This window comes from Amphiura filiformis, chromosome 7 (genome assembly GCF_039555335.1).
Source record: "Amphiura filiformis chromosome 7, Afil_fr2py, whole genome shotgun sequence".
Lineage (NCBI taxonomy): Eukaryota > Metazoa > Echinodermata > Ophiuroidea > Amphilepidida > Amphiuridae > Amphiura > Amphiura filiformis.
Window position 1 is genome coordinate 45,935,307 of NC_092634.1, and position 21,542 is coordinate 45,956,848.

The 21,542-nt window shown below is 36.9% G+C and overlaps 1 protein-coding gene across 1 annotated transcript; it reads right to left on the bottom strand.

Moving 5' to 3' along the window:
• Nucleotides 1–368: 368 nt before the first annotated feature.
• Nucleotides 369–18,645, bottom strand: LOC140157242 (coiled-coil domain-containing protein 83-like). Its single transcript, XM_072180366.1, has 10 exons — nucleotides 18,516–18,645; nucleotides 17,771–17,855; nucleotides 14,689–14,857; nucleotides 12,863–13,030; nucleotides 11,756–11,847; nucleotides 10,335–10,403; nucleotides 6,826–6,947; nucleotides 5,216–5,337; nucleotides 3,251–3,441; nucleotides 369–1,095 (listed from the first exon to the last, which is right to left on the bottom strand). Exons 1-10 carry the CDS (start codon nucleotides 18,638–18,640, stop codon nucleotides 910–912), a joined length of 1,329 nt encoding a protein of 442 aa, XP_072036467.1. The 5' UTR covers nucleotides 18,641–18,645; the 3' UTR covers nucleotides 369–909.
• Nucleotides 18,646–21,542: the final 2,897 nt, after the last annotated feature.

The window sequence follows — 21,542 nt, forward strand, 5'->3', positions numbered from 1 at the left end:
TCCTTCCTTAATGTTTGCCCTTCACTCTTCACAGGCAATATCTGGTATGTCCTCCTGCTGCATCAATGACTGTCAGACATCTTCGCATGCTCTCAGTGAGACGTGAGTCTGATGCGCCCTTGATCTGCCCATAATTGAGAAGCAGAACCAAATCAATAGGAATTACTGCAACTTTTAAAATTGAGGTAATTGCATTCAAATGGTCACTGTGTCATCAATTCTGCATTGATTTGAACAAATGAGGTATCAAACTGTGCGGAAAATAATTATCTGTAACATACTTTTAGTAGGTTTTGATTTAAGGCCACATCTGTGACTTATGGAATAAAATCAAACTGGATACTTTCTTTTTGGGATGAGTTTAGTTAAGTGTGTTTGATGTCCCTGCAAAATGAAAATACCTTCAAATTTGACTTTTTGTATAGTTCCCCGTTTTACCAAATGAGTAACAGGGACAAATAACATAGGTTTTTCATGCCCAGATGCAATATTTATTAGTTTAAGGTTTGCATGTGTTCACTGTTCACAATAATTATTGGAGTCTCTGTTGATGTCACATGTACAGTGCCCAGTGTATTTAGTGTCAGGGCTGGACAGTAGCCATACATCAAGTGCTATAGCGTTATCATAAACGTTCGCCTAATGGCGCTACGGGCTACCTTGACATAACTTGAATTTTAGATTCAAACTAAAAGTCCCCTCCCATAAAATCCCACCAGCAAATAAGGGTACTTACCCTTAATTCTTGTTGGGATTTTTAGAGGAGGGAGCTCTCTATTTGTACATGAAATTTATCCCAAGGCAAAGGAGCTCAGGTGCGCCATTAGGCGAACGTTTACGGTTTTGGGTTAAAGTCACCTCCCGTATAGTTCTATAATATCCTTTCCTATTTCACTTGTTAATGGTATTTTAGGTATTCACAGTTGGTGATTCTGTCACAGCTCTCAGCATATCAGGTGTTACTGGCCATACATCAGGTGCTGCTAGCTTTGCTTCAGCTTCTGCATCAGATAGTTTATCTGGATGATGAAGAGGCGCATGGTGTCCGATTACTCTCAGAAGTTTGAGTTCAACAGGTCCGAGATTGAGGTATTCCTGTATTGAAGCAACACATGAAAAAATCTGAGTAAGTCACTGGCATTACTTGTTGTTTACTGATTCTAACTTTTTATAGATCATGTTTATTATTGGGTCACCAATATGAAACAAGGGAAGAATGAAAGCTAGGTTTAATAAGCTGATGGAACATTTGCACTCAAGTCATGGATTTACACAGATGACAGGGAGAGCATGGCTCAGTGTGACGGATTGAGTTTTGAAAGTAACAGGTGTGCTACTAATCGCACTTCTGGAAATGTTAAGGTGGGCTGTTAGGCGTGCTATTAAATTGCACTCAATAGGAAGTTTAGGAATCAAGGTGTGCTATAAATCGCACCCAGACAGGCAATTTAAGGTGTGTGATCACACTCGCACGCCTTAAAACTCAATCCCTGAGTGTCGGGAGGTCCCAGGTATGATTCCCAGCGAGGGGCAAATATTGGCAACATCTGTAGATGAAATTCAGACTTCCACTCTCCCCATGGTGCATTTAGAGTTGGGTATATGAACCGTGAGAGAATTCTATCCTTCACAGAGCCATACCTGTACATATAACTCACAGTCAGTTTCGAGGAGAGTAGGGTGTTAACCCATCTTGGTGTTCAAATAGACCCCAACAGAAATAAGCTTCATGAGAGCTAGGCTTTCTAGGGTGTACCATAGTTGTCAAGCCCAAACAAATCAAATCAAATCAAATCAAATCAAATCAAATCAAATGTCTTTGATATGTATTACAAACCTAAGATTATATGGCTCATCAGTAACAATGGGCTGTTCCAGTTAAAACCCATACACCCCTATGAAAGACATTACCTTAATCTGCCATACAGGGAGTGTGAATTTTAAATGGGGTTACCTAAATGGGTGATTCCATTTGAAATCTACATCCCTGTGTAGGATATTAAGGTCATGTCTTCTTTAGGGGGTGTATGGATTTCATCTTGAATATTCCAATGCTGCTGGCTTGACCACATTTTTTCCATGTCTTGAAACACATTGCTTGAAACTACAGTGATAATTTAAAATGGATGAACACAATATGCCATTTTTGATGCAAGTATAATTACATGCATGTGTTGTATCCAGTATGCGTCTAGTAACCTCCCTGTGGGCGTTCTTTAATCAAATCAATGCTTTTCTCTCACATTTAAGAACAAATACAAAGAATATCAGTTGATAATTAACATTCCATATCTGGTACTTATAATTAAAAAACATTGACATAGATGATAGAAATTACTGGTACATCAGGCATATACAAATTTGGATGATTGTTCTTATTTTTACATTCAAGTACTAACCCCTCTTTGGTTATAAGCCCACCCTCATTTTTGAAATGTAATCTGCCATCTAGATGGGCGGGCTTATACACAAGTGGTCAGGGCCGTAGCAAGGTTGAAAAATGTGGGGCGGCCATCACAAATATATGGGGCAGCCAAATTACAAATCTATGCCCATATTGAAATAAAGATACAAAGAAAAACATAGCAAATTCCTCAAAAACTGGGGCGACCATGGCATCCCCGACCGCCCGCTTGCTACGGCCCTGCGAGTGGTTACAGTAATGCCAAATATTTCTACACTGTTGAAATTAGAGTCCGAAGTTTACCGTTTTCTAAAATCCATTTTCCGTGTTGTAATCCGTGTTGTAAAATTTGTAAATCCGTGTCATGAATAAAGCTTAAAATGTATAAACAATGACACAATAAAGTGTTCAATATCGCGATCAATATGCTCTGATTGGAATATTTTCACGATAATAGGCCGACTATTACGATGTTTGGAGGGATATAGGGGTTCATGCCTTGGTAATATACCTTTATTTCAGTATTATTAAACAGTATTTTTATCATAAAGATTGACATACACTACTCATGCTTGTTTTTAACATTTATTTCTCTTATCTTTTAACAATTTTTGTCACATCATACAAAAATGTCATTTTCCGTGTTGTACCTCCGATTCCGTGATTTTCTTCCGTTTCGAAAACTTCGGACTCTAGTTGAAATGTATTTGGGGATAATTCTTTTACAAGATAACATTCAACCATTTTCCTTTTAATTGCGTTCATGAAAAACATGGTAACACTTGGCACAGAATGGTATGACTCAAGGTGGAACTGTCAGATTGGCTTACATTTGAATCTACTTACCCCAAAATTTTCATCATCATATTGCAAATAGTGGTCAAGATCCTCATCTTCATCTTCTCCTCCCCAAGCTCCATCCTCTTCTTCCTCCTCGTCATCATCATCATCATCATCAGCCAGAGGTTGAAGAGCAAACACCCGCTCCTCTACTGCACGCTGAGTAGCACTTGCAGGTCTGGGTTTCCTAGCAACAACTGAGATATAAATGAAAAATAGTTATTTGATAATATGTGACACGATCTGCTCCATGGGGGCCAAAGGAGGCATTTTTGAAAATTGAGTTACTATTATTATTACCTTATACAAACACCAAAGGTCTAGCATACTTGGTTCTAAAGTTTTTCTTATGTATTTTATTGTTTTTTACTCCATATTTTTGCCTGCATCTCAATTTCAAATTTGCCATCTTTGGCCCCCATGGATCAATCATGTCACATATGATTAGATATAAATTTGTATTACCCAAAGAAGTTGGACTAGGATAGCTCAGACGCTATAATTTGGTTCATCTCAAGTTTGGTAGTGACGTATGTGCGTATTTCGCTCGCCGCAGTATCAAATCGCGCACATAAAGTTAAACAAACTGAGTGTACACGCATGCGTACAGGGGCGGTTAGTTGGAATGTCACTACTGAACTTCAGGTGAACCAAATTATATTCCGGAAACTACGGTAACCCCATGTGATGGGCAATCTGCTACATTGGATTGTTATGCATGACAAAGACCTACAGTAAATATTTTATTACTTCCATGGTCCGGGTACACGCTGGTGATGGGAAGAAGATTGTGAAGAAGTGGGTCAACCGTCTTGTTGTCAACTCCGTTGATCAGCCAATCAGCGTGATTGTTATCACTTCTGTGTTTACGCTTGTGTACACTCAGCGCACAGCATAGACCGTGGAAGTAATAAAAAATTAACTTTAAAATCACATAATAATTAGAAGAGTGGTTGCTCAAAACTCACCCAATCCACTTTTGGTCAAAATCATTGTAAATATTGACATAAACTATCCCATTTTTGCAAAACTCACTCAGTCCCCTATTGCCAGACATGTGAATCTGCTTTACTTTTCAAAACTCACTCAGTCCCAACTCCCTGGTATTGCGTTTCACTGGTATCGCAAAAGGTGGTTTAGTCAAAGAGGACCGAGTGAGTCTTGGATAACCACTCTTAAAATGAATTCATTACTGCATGCAAAACTTTATATAACACCAATGTGGTCATTAATAAAGTTTATTCACAGACCTGAAACTTTTTAGCTTTTCAGCAAATTTCAGGTTTTTTTTGCTCAAATTTACCTGATTTCTTATATTTTCAGACCGGCTAATTTACCCCAATTTCACACTGTTTTTCAGCTTTTTTTTGTGAAGATTTTCCACCAAAGGTCAGCTTCAGGTCTGTATTTGAGGTCAAAATTGTAATTTTGGAGAGTCAAACATTTAAAAAATGCAAAGGCAAACATGTTTGTATTTGAGGATCTGAGGCATTTCTTGGGAGTTCAACCCCTCCAATCTCCATAAAGACCACACTGCATTACACACATATGTGATGCGACCAAGCAAAATCAGTCAGACCTCAGAAATATCGATTTTGAGATATAGCCAAACAAAGTGAATATTTCATTTTGTTTCCTGTTGTTTTGGAAACCCTTTAATTGCTCATATCTTTGGAACAGGATGTCCAATTTCAATGGGATTTTCTGCAAAATGCAACTTTGTAAATGATTTTTACTAACTTATAAGAAACAGAAAATTTAATATTTCCGAGTTCCGACTGATTTTGCTTGATCGCATCACATATGACAAAAATACATTTAAATCAAGTTTGCTGGGACACTGGTTCAATCATCTGGAGATGCACTATTTCCCCTCCCCAAAGGTTGTTTGTCAATAATGCTTAATCCTATAAATAATCCTTTACAATAGGTACATCAATAACCCTTTTAGTATCAGTCGTCATAAAGTACCTTTGGGTGCTTCAATAGCTGGTCTTTCTTCAAAATCAAGCTTAGCTAAATCTGATTCCAATAGGCCTCTGTCATCCTCCTCAAGATTGTCATGATCTCCAAATTGATTCAGGTAGAAATTTCTGGAAACAATATCAATTAAAAGTAATTATTTCAGATTGTAACTCGTATCATTGATAACAATAGAATAAGCAGTATAAAGCATATTGAAATATAGAACGTACTCTATATCATGTATTTAAACTCAGTGCCAAGTACACCATCATTTATGGTCTTTCATCTCAAGTTGGATATTGCAGTGACAGATTTATATTGCGCATGCCAACATAATCCCAGGAGGCAAGAAAAAAATAAAAATAAAGCGCAGTGATTTATAGTGTGCTACGCACAGGCACAACGCCTAGACGTTGATCCGCAAGCCTCAGCCCACTTTACAGGTTGTCGCTGACCACTACGGCCCCACATCATTCTATAAACCATTAAACCAGGGACTCGCACTAGTGCGCCTAAAATGCTAAAGGTTATAAATTGAAGTGACTTTCCATGTATTCTACACTAAATACAGTGTTTTGATTAATTATAATTGTCAAATATTCAAAACTGCTCTCCTAAACCATGTAAACCACTCCACCACTCTCCTAAACTATTCCAGGGGAGCTTTTTACCACCGCTCTCCTTGAAAGCTCCAGGGGAGTGTTTTAATGCTCCTCTGGAAAATACAAAAGACAGTCCCTGATTAAACAACAATTCAGGGACTTTTCTGCTTCAAGAGCGCACACCCTAGACATTCCACAAATAACCATCGCAACCAGAATCAACTCCTCGAGTTTCGTACGGGTTACAACAAGACAAATTGGCAGTAAGTTCTTTGTCCAGAGGAATTTCAAGCTAACTCAATTTTTCCACGAGAACAAACTAGGCACCACCAGGGTTCGAACCTGCAACCTCTCGCACCATAGTCGAACGACTTATCGATTGAGCTAACTTGACAGCTAATACAGGCATATACACCTGTAGAAGGGTGATTTGTCCGTACGCTGGTGACGCAGTTGCGTAAAGGCACCAATTCGAATCTGCCACTGCAAAATCCAACATGTTGTTATCTCAACTTGAGAAAAGACACTCTATAGTTCAGTCTTGGACTTTGTGGCATTCACATCAATAAGGTACTTTTCCCTACTTGCCTCTGTTCAGGCAAATACATCCAGAGGGGGCACATTTGTTACCTCTGCCATTCATCTTTCTGCTTGAGCATGTATTACACGCAGAAACTTAACAAGTATGCACTTTAAGTTAACCCCAAGAGAACTACCTGCCGATCAGCCAAAAAGAAGTTTTCATTCTCAATTGGACCAATCAGCAATGGTGTTAGAATAATTTCACCACGCAAAAATATTGGGGTGAATTATTTGTAAAGCTCTATTCTGATTGGTGATTAAAATGAAGATATCGTGCAAATTGACCAATCAGAGGCAATGTTTAAAAAATCGGCAGGTAGTGCTCAGGGGGTTAAGGTTTGCCAGGCACATGATGAAATAATCTGGAGGTACACTGTTTTGCACTCCACAAGCAACATACAAAACTGGTGGAGTCAGTAGTTTGCTTCTCACCTTGATATTTTCAGGTCTTCTATGCGACAATCAAAGAGTGTACTCATCAACTCCAGATTCTGCCTCTCTAGTTCCTCGACATCCAAAGCGAGTTGCTTGGTCTCTACCCTGTGAAGTTCAGCCTGTACGAAGACAGAAAAATTTGAATAAAAACTGTAACACTTAAGGTTAACAACTAAACTGTTGCAATTTGGTAGTTTACAGCATCTTGCAATTGATAGTGAGCTTTGGCAAAAATTGCATTGATCATTTCATAGCGAGCGTGTAGAAGAATTCAAATATCACAGATATACTTTTGTAGGACCTGTGGTTCTTGAGTTATGTTGTACAGAGGGCTGAATCAACAACACTTTTGAAAACGTACATAGCTCATTAACAACAATGAATTAAGCAAGTTTTCTAAGTATATGATTTGTAGAATGAACTTTTGCAAAACATCAAAGTGTTATTTTTCAATAATATATTGATTTACATAATGAGAATCGATTTTTTTTGGCTGCTTCGACCAACAATACCGCATCTACCCTTGATGAAATTTTCATCTTTATGTCTCCCACCACTCTCATGTCACACTTGTTTATCAACTTGCTCAGGTTGAACTACAACCTTGGCGAAAAAGGTTGCCACACCTGAGCGTTAATTGGCCAACATCCTTCCCCGCTCCCCTATTGCAATGTTGATTTGGACAAAATCGTCATCATTTCTACATTACAGTCTCCCAACATTGGAAAATGGGGGGTGGGGAAGGGGCAAGTGTAATCTGAATGTGCATTTGCAACTATTATACAAAATAATACGGAACTATCACATATTTAGCTTCGATTGCATGCTTTTAACACCAGAACGTGCTGGTGTGGCAACGAATTTCCGCCAGAGTTGTCTCTAATAACATATAAAAAAATCATCTGAAATTACGTTTTCGTTCATATCTTTTTAGCACGGAATGCCGGATTCATGTGCAATTTTCACAAAGTCTTAGCCTGTTTATGTACTCTGTACTAAATATAATTATTTTCATGTAATTTATACATGGCTTGGTCTATGTGTCCTATTATTTATAAAGATGCCAAAATAATGCAAAATATGTGAAAAATATCATTCGCCATTACATGCTGTCTACTGAAGATAGTACACGCAAAATTATAAAACTATTTTAATGATGACGAAATAGCGTGAAGTTTAAGTATTAGACCTAATAATAATAATAGCAAGGATCAGAAGAGGAAAATTATAATCATAGAAAAGTCATCAGAGGATTCGAACCCTGATCTCACTGATCTATAGATTTCAAAGGCGGCGACTTAGCCGCTGAGCCAAGAAGAAGTCGTTGAATTCGTGAGCATTTCTAATGCATTAATGTTAATTTAAAATTATGCAATGCGTATATGTACAGTAAAACAGGTGATTTAATTCTCATTCACCTACAATTTCAATTGTTATGCCGTTCTGGTTGGTTTAACCTAATACAGAGATGTTATAACCTCATAGTAGAATTAACATATCATACAAATGCATTTAAGATCAGTAACCCATTGCACATATGGAGATGAGGTTGATGATTTAATGGTCGACGGTCGACACAAACAAATTAAAAGAAATTTAGATTATTTTCTTTATTTAAGATTTGTCCAACATGGAGAAAGGTGGTGAATCGAAATTCCAACTTTATTTTTATAACCCTAAATACATTGCCAACATATACAATCGTTGTAAATCGATGAAATTATGTGTATTGGAGACGTTTCAGGTCAATTTGATACCATATGCATTGCATAATTTTAAACTAACATTAATATATTAGATATGGCTTGAATTCATTCACTTCTCCGTGGCTCGGCGGTAAAGGCGCCGACTTCTAAACTACAGGCCACGGTTCGAACCCGCTGTTAGTTTTGTTAAAATTAATATTTTTCCTCTCTTAATCCTTCAGTATTATTGTTGGTCTAATAGTTAAACTTGGCTATTTCATCATCATTCAAAATGATGAAATTTTCGTGTACTATATTCAGTAGACAGCATGTAATGGCAAATGAGAAGGTTTTTTGACACATTTTGCATTATTTTGGCATCTTAATAATTAATAATATACATAGGTCGGTCCGCGTGAAAATGATATGAAAAAAGTTATTTACGTTTAATTGTAAAATGGATAAAATGGACTAAAAACCTGTGTGTAGCAGCAACTTGATACGATTTTCCGTTACTGATATTTAACAGAAAATCATGCAGTTAAGGGCTGGGGTATGAGCGTTTGGACAGTATTTATTTTGGGACATTAGAGCACATCAGACATATCGAATTGCATTCTGAATACGAAGAATGTCATTCTGATATCAAATAATTTTGATTTTTGAAATTAGCAATTTAATACACATTTTATGGCAAATCATTAAAATTGATATTTTTGATATTTAACAGTACTTGAAGTAAACTTTATAAATCTGATGATTTATACTTAAAGTGTATGTAGGTGGGATGAAAAGCCGATGAACAATTGAAAATTTTGACCTTTTCGTATTGAAGATATGGATTTTTTTCCCAAAACACCAAAAAAATTAGGTCTTTTTGGGAAAAAATCTATATCTTCAATATGAAAGGTCAAAATTTTCAATTGACCGTCGGCTTTTCCTCCCTGCTACATACACTTTAAGAATATATCATTAGATTTATATAATTTACTTCGAGGACTGTTATATATCAAAAATTGAAAAATATCAAATTTTTATAATTTGTCATAAAATTTGTATTATATTGTGATTTTCAAAAATGAAAATTATTTGATATCAGAAAGACATGCTTCAGATTCAGAATGCAATTCGATAGGTCTGAGGTGCTCTCATGTCCCACAAAAAATACTGTCGAAACGCAAATAAACGCTCATTTTAGATCCCTTAATTACGAAATGTGTGTAATTTAACATAAATGGTGATTTGAGGGACCACTCCCTAAATAAACCAAGTACTCTCTGTCAAAAATTTTATTATGATTCAAAAGAATATTATCTACTCCCAAATCGTGTGCAATATGAAGATCATACGACATTCCGTTTTTGAGTTATGAGACAAACACGAAATTTAGATGAAATATTTTGCATTCGGCAGAGACAACCTTGGCGAAAAAGGTTGCCACACCTGAGCGTTAATTGGCCAACATCCTTCCCCGCTCCCCTATTGCAATGTTGATTTGGACAAAATCGTCATCATTTCTACATTACAGTCTCCCAACATTGGAAAATGGGGGTGGGGAAGGGCAAGTGTAATCTGAATGTGCATTTGCAACTATTATACAAAATAATACGGAACTATCACATATTTAGCTTCGATTGCGTGCTTTTAACACCAGAACGTGCTGGTGTGGCAACGAATTTCCGCCAGAGTTGTAGATGTTATTTCCCAGCTGGTCCATCATTGTTCCAACTGTCCCAGTTCTTGCCAGGTTCAAATTTTCTGTATTTATTCTCAAACTTTACAACTGGACGATAATAGTAGGTTACTGTAAATCTTTCTTACCTCTCTTTTCAACCAATCATTATCCATGACTTCCTGAGTACTCCACTTGTCCAACTTGGTCATAGCTTTCTGGAAATCAACAATTGTAAATCAAATTTGTAAAATTGGTTTCAATTTTGAAGAAACCTGTATTTCTTTATATCTGTGTTATTATAAATTGATGGGTCCAGTAAATCCTCTTTTCAACCAATCATTATCCATGACTTCCTGAGTGCTCCACTTGTCCAACTTGGTCATGGCTTTCTGGAAATCAGCAATTGTATATCAAATTTTTTAATTTGTTTCAATTTTGAAGAAACCTGTATTTCTTTATATCTGTGTTATTATTTAAATTGATGGGCCTAGTAAATCCTCAGTATGTAGTATTTTTGTGAGCTACCAAAATATCAATGCAACTTTTGTTTTCATGCTTTGGGCAATGGTTAAAGTCCTATTACATCATTTAACACATCCTCAAAGTCAAAGATCAATTGACAGGGGTCAATTTAGCCACTGGCTATCTAGCACTGGCCAGTAGTTTTCTTGTCGGGCCAAAATTTCCATCTGGATGGCCCAGTGGGCCAGTTGGGATTTTGGCGTAATTATGAATTTATGACATGTTACAAAACTAGAAAGATGATGAAGTAGATAACTAATATTCTACTACTTACTTACTATTTTGTAATTTATGAAACATTTTCACCAATTTTCATGATCAAAATTTAGCGTAATTGATCGTTATTTGTGCTTTGGTGACAATGACTTTTGTTTACATTCTATTTTTAACCCAAACATAATTGAACGATAGCAGGACCCCTAATATTTAGGTGACTAAAACCCAAACAGCAGTAAGCATGACGTTAACACATTTAAAGGGACTTGTTAACTTTAAACAAGCCAAAGATCCGCAAAAAAAATGTCCAACAAACCTGGGCTAGTGGATTTTCCCTTGGGCCAGCTGATTATTGCGCTTTATGTCTACCCCTGAATTGGTTTATAATATAAAATCTGACAAAAATGGTTTTAAAAAAGGCCTAAAAATAAAATAAAAATATCATGGTAGCCAGCAGCCCACAAGGGTGCAAGAAGTTTCACATGCACAGGGGGCAGTTTCTCAATTGTCTATGCCACTGGTGTAAACAATGGGCTATTCCATTTAAAATCCACACTACCTCCCTGGAAGATTTAGCTAAAGTCTTCCACAGAGGGAGTGTGAGTTTTGAACAGAATAGAATAGATAATGAGTAACTTCCATTTGAAATACTCACTGCAGTTGTGGAAGATATAGGTACAGCCATAATACAGGGGAGTATGAGTTTCAAAATGATTAACCTGGCCATTTACATTTGAAAAACGTACTCCCCGTGTGGAATATGTTTCCAAAATCTTGCACAGGGGTAGTGTGAATTTCAACTGGAATAGCCCAATGTATGTCATCATACCTGTGAGGCTATGTGTTTCTGTTCACTAAGTCTGTCTTCAGTTGATGTCTTGATTTTGTCTTTAGCTATATTCAGTGTTCTCTCCAAGTGACCTGTGAGCAAAAACAATTATACAATGTGAAAAACTTTCTCCAGGAAATCAACAATTTGAGGAAGCATGTTTGAGACCTGGGAGAACATAAGCAGTGTCAGAATTTCATTTCACAGTTGGAGAATCAATCTTAATTCTTGCAGAATAAATTTGCGGGACTCATTTGATTCTTGCAAATCAACTTCTGTGTAAACTACAACAGTTTGCGAGAATCAACTTTGATTTACGCAAATTATCAAGCACAGATCACATGGTTTTATTTAAAACAAACTCATATTTACCATAAAAAACCAATATAAACAGTCGTCTCTCAACACACGATATTTAAAATTCCAGTGCCCAAAATTGTCTAATGCAATGAGGTCATGGTTATTTGTGCTCAACTATCGCCAGCCTTCATTGTATTACTGGGATTACACCATACAATTTTGGCACTCGATAATTTTGAATATCACTTGTTGAGACAAAGCTGTTTTTATGATTAATATGAGTTTGTTTAAAATAAAACCATGTGATTTGTGCTTGATAATAATTTTCCTAACATATATGGCATAATGTTGTGATTGCCGGAGACTTCCTTTAAATGAGGATGAGTGTCGTTGCATTCGATAGGGTACATCTATACAAGTTCTTGAAAATAAAAAAATTCAACAGCTCTCAAAAGTCTGGAAATTAGCCTTTTCGAGATATGGCGGGCACAATAGGATGGCGCTGCACAAAGTGAGTAAATGCTTTTGAATTTGCCAGGTTTTACCCAGATTGAATACTGCCTCTATTGACCTTTTCGGTAAATCCCATAAGCCTTTGCGAGTACACCTGAAAACTTGTCATTTGATGTCACGCCGATCTGCCCTGATGCAGACATCGTTTATTGAACATTGTTACTGCGCAGTTCTCAGGTGTACTCGCAAAGGCTTATGGGATTTACCGAAAAGGTCAATTGTGTGCACCATACTTCGAAAAGGCTACTTCTATGCTTTTGACAGAGAATGAAATACCAAAACTATGTCACAAACCTTTCATTTCATCAAAACTAGCCCTCATATCAGTCAATTCCTCATCCAATAGCTTGATATGTGTAGCATGCTCATGACGACCTGTTTCTTTGTACGCCTCCCATTTGGCTACAGTGTTTTTCTCATTTGCTATTTCTTTCTCTTTCTTTTTAATCTCAAGTGTCAGAGCTGTAAAAACAATCAGAAGGAAGAAACAACTGAAATGAATGATTGCAACTCAAAACGAATGCTTCTGTGTCCTCTCCTGGCCCCCCAACTCAACACAAAAATTGACAACCATGGGAGTTACCAAATAGCGCGGAAAAGGGGGTAAGTTTTTTTATCAGTAGCGAGGACCGCTAGGGGGAAACTAGGGGGTATTTAATTTGGACAGTCCACAAAATTTGACCGTGAAATCAGCAAAATAGGGGTATTTAATTTGCACTGTCTGCAAAATTTGGATAAAAGGGGTACTTGGGAAAACCCGGTAATTTTATGTCAATATTTAGTGTCACTGAAAAGGGGTATTGGAAATTCTAGTAATTGAAACCCACAAAAAAGGGGTTGTTTTGGGCCTAATTTTGTCCTTGATTTTGCATGAAAAACGGGGGTAAATTTGATGAAAAATCATTGCAAAGGGGGTCTTTAAAACATTTGGTAACTCACATGGTAGCCAACTTTTGTGTTGAGTTGGGGGGCCGGGTGTCCTCTACCTACTCATCACTCTGTATTTTCTTACTACATACATGTACATCATCATCTTCACCAACAATCTACTCAATACCGGATTAACGTGTACGTTTTGGAGGTAATACCATAGAATTACATGCTTGTATCAATATTTGTCAATTTAGGGGCTGTGCAATAATTATGAGCCCTGGGGAGGGTAAAATTTTTTGGGGGGCAGGGCGGGAAGAAATTTTTACGAGCAAGGGGGGGGCAAAATTTTTTGAAGAGCCAAGAGGGAGGGGGGGCAGCAATTTTTGGCACACATTCATGGGGTGCCTTTTAAATAAAACACTCTAAAAAGTCTAGGAAAACAGTACGGAAACGCTTTAAAATGCAAATTTTCCTGCTCGCTGCGCTCGCAACATATATCTAGACCATTTAAGGTTTGAAAATTGGGAGGGGGGGCAAAGATTTTTTGGCGGGCCAAGGGGGGGAAGCGATTTTGGCAGGACGAGAGAGGGGGCAAGCGATTTTTGGCAGGCTGTTCGGAAATCCCCCCAGGGCTCATAATTATTGCACAGCCCCTTAGAGCTTTTGGTAGCAAATGCGGTATCAAATTGGAGCTAACAAGATGCTGCACACGACCGTGTCAATCAAATTGCCATAAAATGAGCAGGTTTAGATTTATGACGGGTTATGCAAGTGAGGAGTTTCTTTTGGTGTTGTGTTTATTATTATATAATTGTTATTTTGGTCCATTTTATGTGACACTTTTACAAATTAATAAAACAAAAGAGAAAACTAATATGCTTATTTGCCAATAAATCATAAATTATATTCTCTATTCATATGATATGCCTACCTGGGAGGGTGTTGGAACATTAACACACACAATGCAATATATGTGACCTATTCCCACAAAATGAGCGTAAAGTCACAAATTGGTAGTTTTGCGACCTCCTTGCTACTGAGTTGATGTTCTTAAATTCATAAATTTCAGAAATGTAAATTTTCATGACCATATTTGGAATCAGCATGAAAATTGCATTAAAATGAGTACTAACAAGCCTAGTATTGATTCAGTGGTTCTTAATATAGCTCTTCAAATATTTCAAAACTTGGACATTTGTGTTGAAGCTTATGGCTAGCATGCAGAGCATTAATGCACACATACTTACCATCAATTAATTTATCTTCAACCTGTGCAGCTTCCCATTTCTCCTTGAGTGCAATATCTACCTGCTCCTTATTGACTACATTAGACTGCTCAAGCTCCTTGTCACGCTCCTTGGATTGCTTCAGCAAGTTGCGGATGTGGAAGAGTTGTTCTTCTTTCAGTCTTTCATTCTAAAGGGAATATAAAGAATGAGGTTAGTGTATTGGGTGCCCTTTGATAACTGTATAGAATGCCTTGTTTTCTCATTTTTATGCCTTTTGAATGTAACGCAATGATACCTTATCCTTTGATAACTGCATAGAATGACTTGTTTTCTCATTTTTATGCTTTTTGAATGTATTGCAATAATAATAATAATAATAAAAAGGCATTTATAGAGCGCAAGTAACAAGGTCTCAGTGCGCTTTACAGTAAACTCTTACTCTACAACAGCAAAATAGATATATAAAATACACAGAGAGCATTTTTAAAATCTTACACTACAGAAATTTATCCTAGACAAAAGTGATAAAATACGCAAGACCAATATATACATAAGTCATGCAGGTAAGAAATGTTACCTTCACATAATAATATATGCAGTTTTCAATCACACTCAATGCACCCACACATGCACTGGCATACATACCAGGGGAGGGGACAGAAGAAATGTACGCCCCTTGAAAGATTGCAACAAAATTGAATACATTTTGTGATGTTTTCTTTTAGGCCTGTTCCAGTTAAAATTCCACCTCATTTTATTTAAACTTAGTATTAAAATGTGCACATCATTGATCCTACAAACAAAATATCTCATTCTCGATCATGAGAGCATGTACCTTCTGCATCAGAGTACCTTTTGTGGAATAATACAATTAATCAAACAACCTACATGACCAAACCTTGACCTTGCCTAGCCACAACTGAAAGCTGTGTTTGTGTCATAATCATGTGGTCTTTGCGTAGTATGCTCAATCATGAATATCTGTGCTTACCCAAGTTGGCTCTCATGATCAAGAAATATATATTTTGCTTATATTCCGGGACCCAGAATACCAGTCTGCCATTTGTATTCTGGGAAATTTCGCCTGGTATGCAACTGCACCGTCTGCACCCATAATCCATGTAGCTGTGTTTCTTGCTTATTTAGGGAGTGTTCATAAATACTTTGGTGGGGGGCTGGAAAATATTTTTTTCATGTCGAAAATTTTTTAACCCCCCTCTTCGCGAACCCAAAACTTTTTGACCCCCCTCTTAATGGACCTAAAACTTTTTGACCCCCCTCATATAGGTTCAAAACTATTTTGACCCCCCCATCATAATGTACCATTCTCCTAATTCAATTCTACTACCATTCAAATGGCATTAATGATAGGCCTACTAAATTTGTATTCAAGTGCAATGAAATTGTATGCATGTCATTGATGTGGAATTGTGGAAATGATTTTAGTAGCACATGCTAAAATTTTTGCCATTTGGAAGCTAAACGAATGAAATTTGATGTAAAAGTGGATTACATACAGCTTGAAGCCTTTAAAAATTTTGTACTTTGGGGCTAAAATGGCCAAATATGAGCTTAATTTGGTCAGAAACACACATACAAGCGTCAACATTGGGGGGATGATTGAATGTGCCATCCCCCCGGGATCTACGCCTATGTTTACTGGGACTTTTTGTTGCGGCGAAGCACTTAAAAACAAGACTATTTTAGCCCAAAATACAGGGGCGTAGCCAGTTTTCTTGGTCGGTGGGTGAATAAAATTTCGGGGACACAGACGATAAAATAAATTGCAGTTGCAAATATATAAACGATTTTGTTTTTTAGAGAGACTGTACATGTATTTGAGCTTTAAAAAAAAGGCTTTATTGGGACAAAACGCGTGCAAAAATTGTGTATTTCGCCCATGATGGGATGAAAATGCCTTTATTGTGACAATGTGGGCACACAGCGTGCAAACATTTTGTATTTTATACTATTTTGGCCCATGATCGGGTTGAATTTATATGGAAAAGGGTCGATCTTCTTGCTCCTTTTCTTTGCCCTCCAGATTTTCTCTTTCATTTTTTTTAAATTGATGGGCCAGTTCGCATAGCGCAAAATTGTGCAATTTTACCCTATTTGGGCCCAAAACATGATACTTTTCGATGTGCTAAAAAAAGTTGCACATGGCAATTATTGCTTTATTTTTTCTTCTTTCAGAATTTTTAGAGGATGTTCCCCATGGAAAAACATTAGAGGGGAGGACGTGTACCCCGGTTCTCAAGCCTCCTCCGCCTATAATTATAATGCAACATGATTTAGTTGTATATATTAGTGATAATAAATGAATAATCTGTACTACATGAAATATTATTGTACAAATTGTCAACACTAAAGAAGAGCAAAGATATTACAGCTTTTTGTGATTTAAAGAGCTGACCAGAAAGAACTGACACAAACCTCAAAATTAAGTCATAGACGACAATTTTTAACACTGGATCAAATGTACTTTTGTTCTGTTTCAATATGGAAACATTTCGCGCGCAGCGCGCAAAATTTTTTTACACCCCCCCTCTACGTGCCGAAAAACTTTTTAACCCCCCCCTGTTCATACACCCAAAACTTTTTAACCCCCTATTCAGAACTCCTAAAAGTTGGTGACCCCCCTACATATTTTCCAGCCCCCCCCACCAGAGTATTTATGAACACTCCCTTATGAGGTTCAATCTTTGCCAGACATGGTTAGAATTTGCTTAGACTACCCATCATCACACCAGGATTGTAGCTAGCCCAAGTTGAGTGCCGGCTAATTTAACTATCCAATTAGAGTGCTGGCTCTGGGCACAATCTTTTAGCGAACACAAGGGATCAGAGAAAAGGCTACAGGAGTATCACACTACTAGTACAATTTTTAAATCCTTTTATAATGAAAAATCATTTGTTAAAAGATGATTTCAGATGCTATTTATTTCAGGTTAGGTTGGGTGAAATCTCTATAAAGGCCATCCCAATTTTCTGCTAACAGCAGTTTTATTTATTTCAATTCCTGACCAAATCCCTCACAATAATGATATATGATTATTTGTATTTGTTGAGTATTTTATTCATCCGATCCAGTACTCACTCTTTCTTTGTGTCTGGCATTTGTCTCCTCCAAGCCTTTAATTTCATACATAAAATCTTCAAGAGCTTTTTCTTTGACATTTATTCTGGAAAGAAAGGAAAAGAAATTAACAGAGCATTATTTGAGCTATCAGATATACTTAAAAGTTGGAGCGGAGTGTGACCTAAGGGTACCTGCGCTCAAATATTGAAACAAGTGAAGATGATCGACACTCAAGACTGAGGAAAGGTACAGGTTCTACAAAGGAGATCCCAAGGCTTGATATAGGGGATGCCATTTCTGCCCTTGTGCATGATTTTTCACAGGAGGGTAAACACTTTGGTATATTACAGCAATAACTCAAGAACCACAAGACCTTTGGAAATATAAATAGATTAGTAGCTTCCTAGACAAATTTCCTAATATTATTCCAGTAAGATCAGTCATATATTAAGAATGTACCTTTTGATTCGGGGGGGGGGGGGGTGAGAGTTCGGGTCAGGTGGATTTTTGTTTCGTTGCCTTTAGCAGCTATTTTTTTTCTTCAAATTTTGTGCTTTCAATTTTAATGTATACCTTTATACAGACAGAGTTGGGTGGGGATTTTTTTAACTCCTCAGTGAGGTGAATTTTTTTTTGTTCATCTCACTAGTGGGTGAAATTTACAAGTCTGTAACAATACTGGTATATGAGTAAGTTATGCAAGAAAATGCATCTTTGTACTACGGAAATAATACTATTATCAAATAATGTATGAATTACTTACTGGTAGGCAATGATTGCTTCTCTGATAGTCATCTGAGGTTCTGCAGGCTTCTTTCCACTCACACTCTTGGCACTCTTCTTGCCACTCTTCTTCCCTGAACCTTTCTTCTTTCCTTTCTTACCCATGATGTATCCTATGAGATGGAGAATTATCAAAAATAATGCAAACTAATAATTGTAATTTGTTTTTCTTCTTTCAAATTCTACTGTATTTTCTCACTTTTCTCTGTGGTCTAGACCTCAAAATACATTTTAAATCCTATTTTGGAGGCTACTTTTGAAGAAAAATTTAACTTTCAGGTTTTTTTTTTTTTTTTTTTGGGGACTGATAAATACCCTATTTTTCACTTATTACCCTCAAAATAGTTTCCTTTCAGGGCTAAGCCTATTCCAAAAGTTGCTAGATACAATTTTAATTGGCATTTTACAACCCATTGTTCCAAAATTCACATTTTAATACTAGCTATTTTTGACGTAAAACAGGCGACACTGTTTTATGAGCATATGATGTATACATGTGCCTTTTGACGGCAATTTATGCTAGGGAATCATGCCTTTTCAAGCGAGTTTGATTTTGCATTTATCCAAGATGGCAAATTTCTCAAAAAATGTGATGTATTTTTCCGAGAAAATTCCATATATTTCTCAAATTTTCTGCAACTTTTCACTCATCTTTTCATGTGATGGAACTTCACGGAAGTGATGCTGATTAAATAAAGGTATATTTCTTGCTTTTACGATTATTTTAAAATTATTTTTCGAGACAAAATCTCCCATGAAAAATGACCATTATCACTTGTTTTCAAAAAGTTGTTTTACTTTTCACCTTGTTTTTACACCATGGCATTTAGCATTTATTGAAGCCCTGCCCTCCTTCCAATACGGTATATACTAAGCCTTGACTCCATGACTCCCAAGTGTCTGGCAACTTTTTAACCATGATGCAAAACTAAACCTTGATGTAAAAGTAAAACTTTGGTCTTTATCGCGTATTAGGTCACGCATTGCTACGCAGTTTGACTAGCAAATGAGATGCCGATGTGATGATGACGTAATTCAATTAGCCAATTAGAACCCCAGTTCTATATACGCAACAAACTGTGCCAAATTGGCAGACCGCTGAAGTAGTGTGCTAAAATTACTGTCTCTGCACTGAGACTCTCTCTGCACTCTGACTCGCAGCGATCAGAATCTTGGTAAAAAATCAAGTTACCTCCCACAGAATAAAGCAATTCCTATTAGGGTATACTGGATCGCTGGCCAAGATTCAGCTTTCTGCCTCTGGCTCTGTCACAACCAGGGTTCCCGTTAAGGTTTTAAAAATGTGCGTCCGTAATGACGCAAGTTTGCTGACGAGGTTGCAAAAACTTGCGTCCAGACAGATTTTTACGCCCATCTGAAATTCACGATTATGACGATACACACGCATTCTCGGTCTACACCTCATCAAATGTTGATTGTTAAAAAAATAAAAGTGCATTTTCACCGTGATATTCCATCTCCATTCGCTATGATAATTTTTCTCATTTCTGTGTCAGTTTTGGTCCGAAACGTGGTCAAAAACAGGTGCAAAAACATGAGCAAAGTCTGTCAATCTTGAGCAATTTTCGTTCGTACTTTCACTTCCGCATTTCTTTTTTTTAATTAACGTGTTGTTGATGCTACAAAAACTTAAACACGCGCTGCCACAAATAATACGAAAACGGGTTATCATTTGGATTTTGTCTTTAAAATTGCTTTTATTCATCGTAACAATAATACTAATAAAGGAAAGCTAGATTATTTATGAGAAAATAAACTTAAAATATTAAAAATTGAATATTGTCAAGTTGTGATAAATAATTAAATAAACATTAACCGCACGTTAGCGACACATGCTTGCTTGTAAACATATCAATCGGGACTTCCCCTTCCCCAGGCCATCAAACAGCGATCGTTCGGAAAGCATGCAAAAAGTGCACGATTTCCTGACGTTGCATTTACAAATATTGCAGAATTTACTTCAATTCTCAGCAGGTGGGTCAAAATTTTGGGGCTTTTATTATCTTAAAAATATAAAAGAATAAAAATTTCTTATTTTTATCATCAATTAATGATAACATTTTGAAGTTTTGTCTGCGTCCACAACTCCACATGCATGTGACATGGACGCAAAATACTTGATTAGCCATGTGAACTTGCGTCCAAATTTGTAAAATACGCGTCTGGACGCAATGACGCACACTAACGGGAAGGCTGGTCATAACACAACACGTAGTAGGTATAAAGGCAAACCTCAGTTCACATATATTTGCTAGTCAGCCAAATTGGCCCAAACCGGGGCCCCAGGCCAAACACAATACATATTTTATAGAAAATTAAAAGAACAGATTTTTCAAGGAAACCTACAATAGGGCAGGCTACATAAATATGTTGTCTATACTTCACTTGACCCAATATGATTTATTTTTGTGATGAGAAAATCGCACATGAAATTTTAGAGGGATTTTGATTCCACATAGAAAAGCTGCTCTATCATGAGACTATGCTGTTTTGTTTTTTAATTGATGCATTAAAAATGTTGGCTAAATATTTTTGATGAAAGTCGATCTTTGTTGACAAGATGTAACTTTGGCACTTTGCTACGGAAAGCGCTATGACAAAACAGTTTTAGTTTTGGCTTTCTTTACTCAAGGCAAGGGCTTTCATTTGATAAATAAAATGCTGCGGTTTGAATGGTAAATTTGAATTCAGCTGTTATACCTACAACAATTCAGTCACAGGCTCACAGCAATTATGATTGGCAATCATGCAATGCCAATACATGTCATCTCATCACACTTCCTTCCTTCAACTTCAATCAAGTGCAACACAATATGCATGCATCATTCATTCATTGCAGCCATGTCCATGATGAGTGAGAACACTAAACAGGCGCACCTCATGCATTAACATTGGCTGACACTGTTCAAAGCTATGTAGGTCAGGTTACTGCGCAAAAGTATGAAAGGGCTGTAACACAGGATGATTTCTGTGTTTAAGTAAACAA

Coding starts and splice junctions, on each gene's coding strand:
- LOC140157242 (XM_072180366.1), bottom strand. CDS start 18,640: ATGGGTAAGAAAGGAAAGAAGAAAGGTTCAGGGAAGAAGAGTGGCAAG. Junction 13,031..14,688: donor TGAAGATAAATTAATTGATG/GTAAGTATGTGT, acceptor TTGTTTTTACAG/CTCTGACACTTGAGATTAAA. Junction 3,442..5,215: donor AGCTATTGAAGCACCCAAAG/GTACTTTATGAC, acceptor TTTATATCTCAG/TTGTTGCTAGGAAACCCAGA.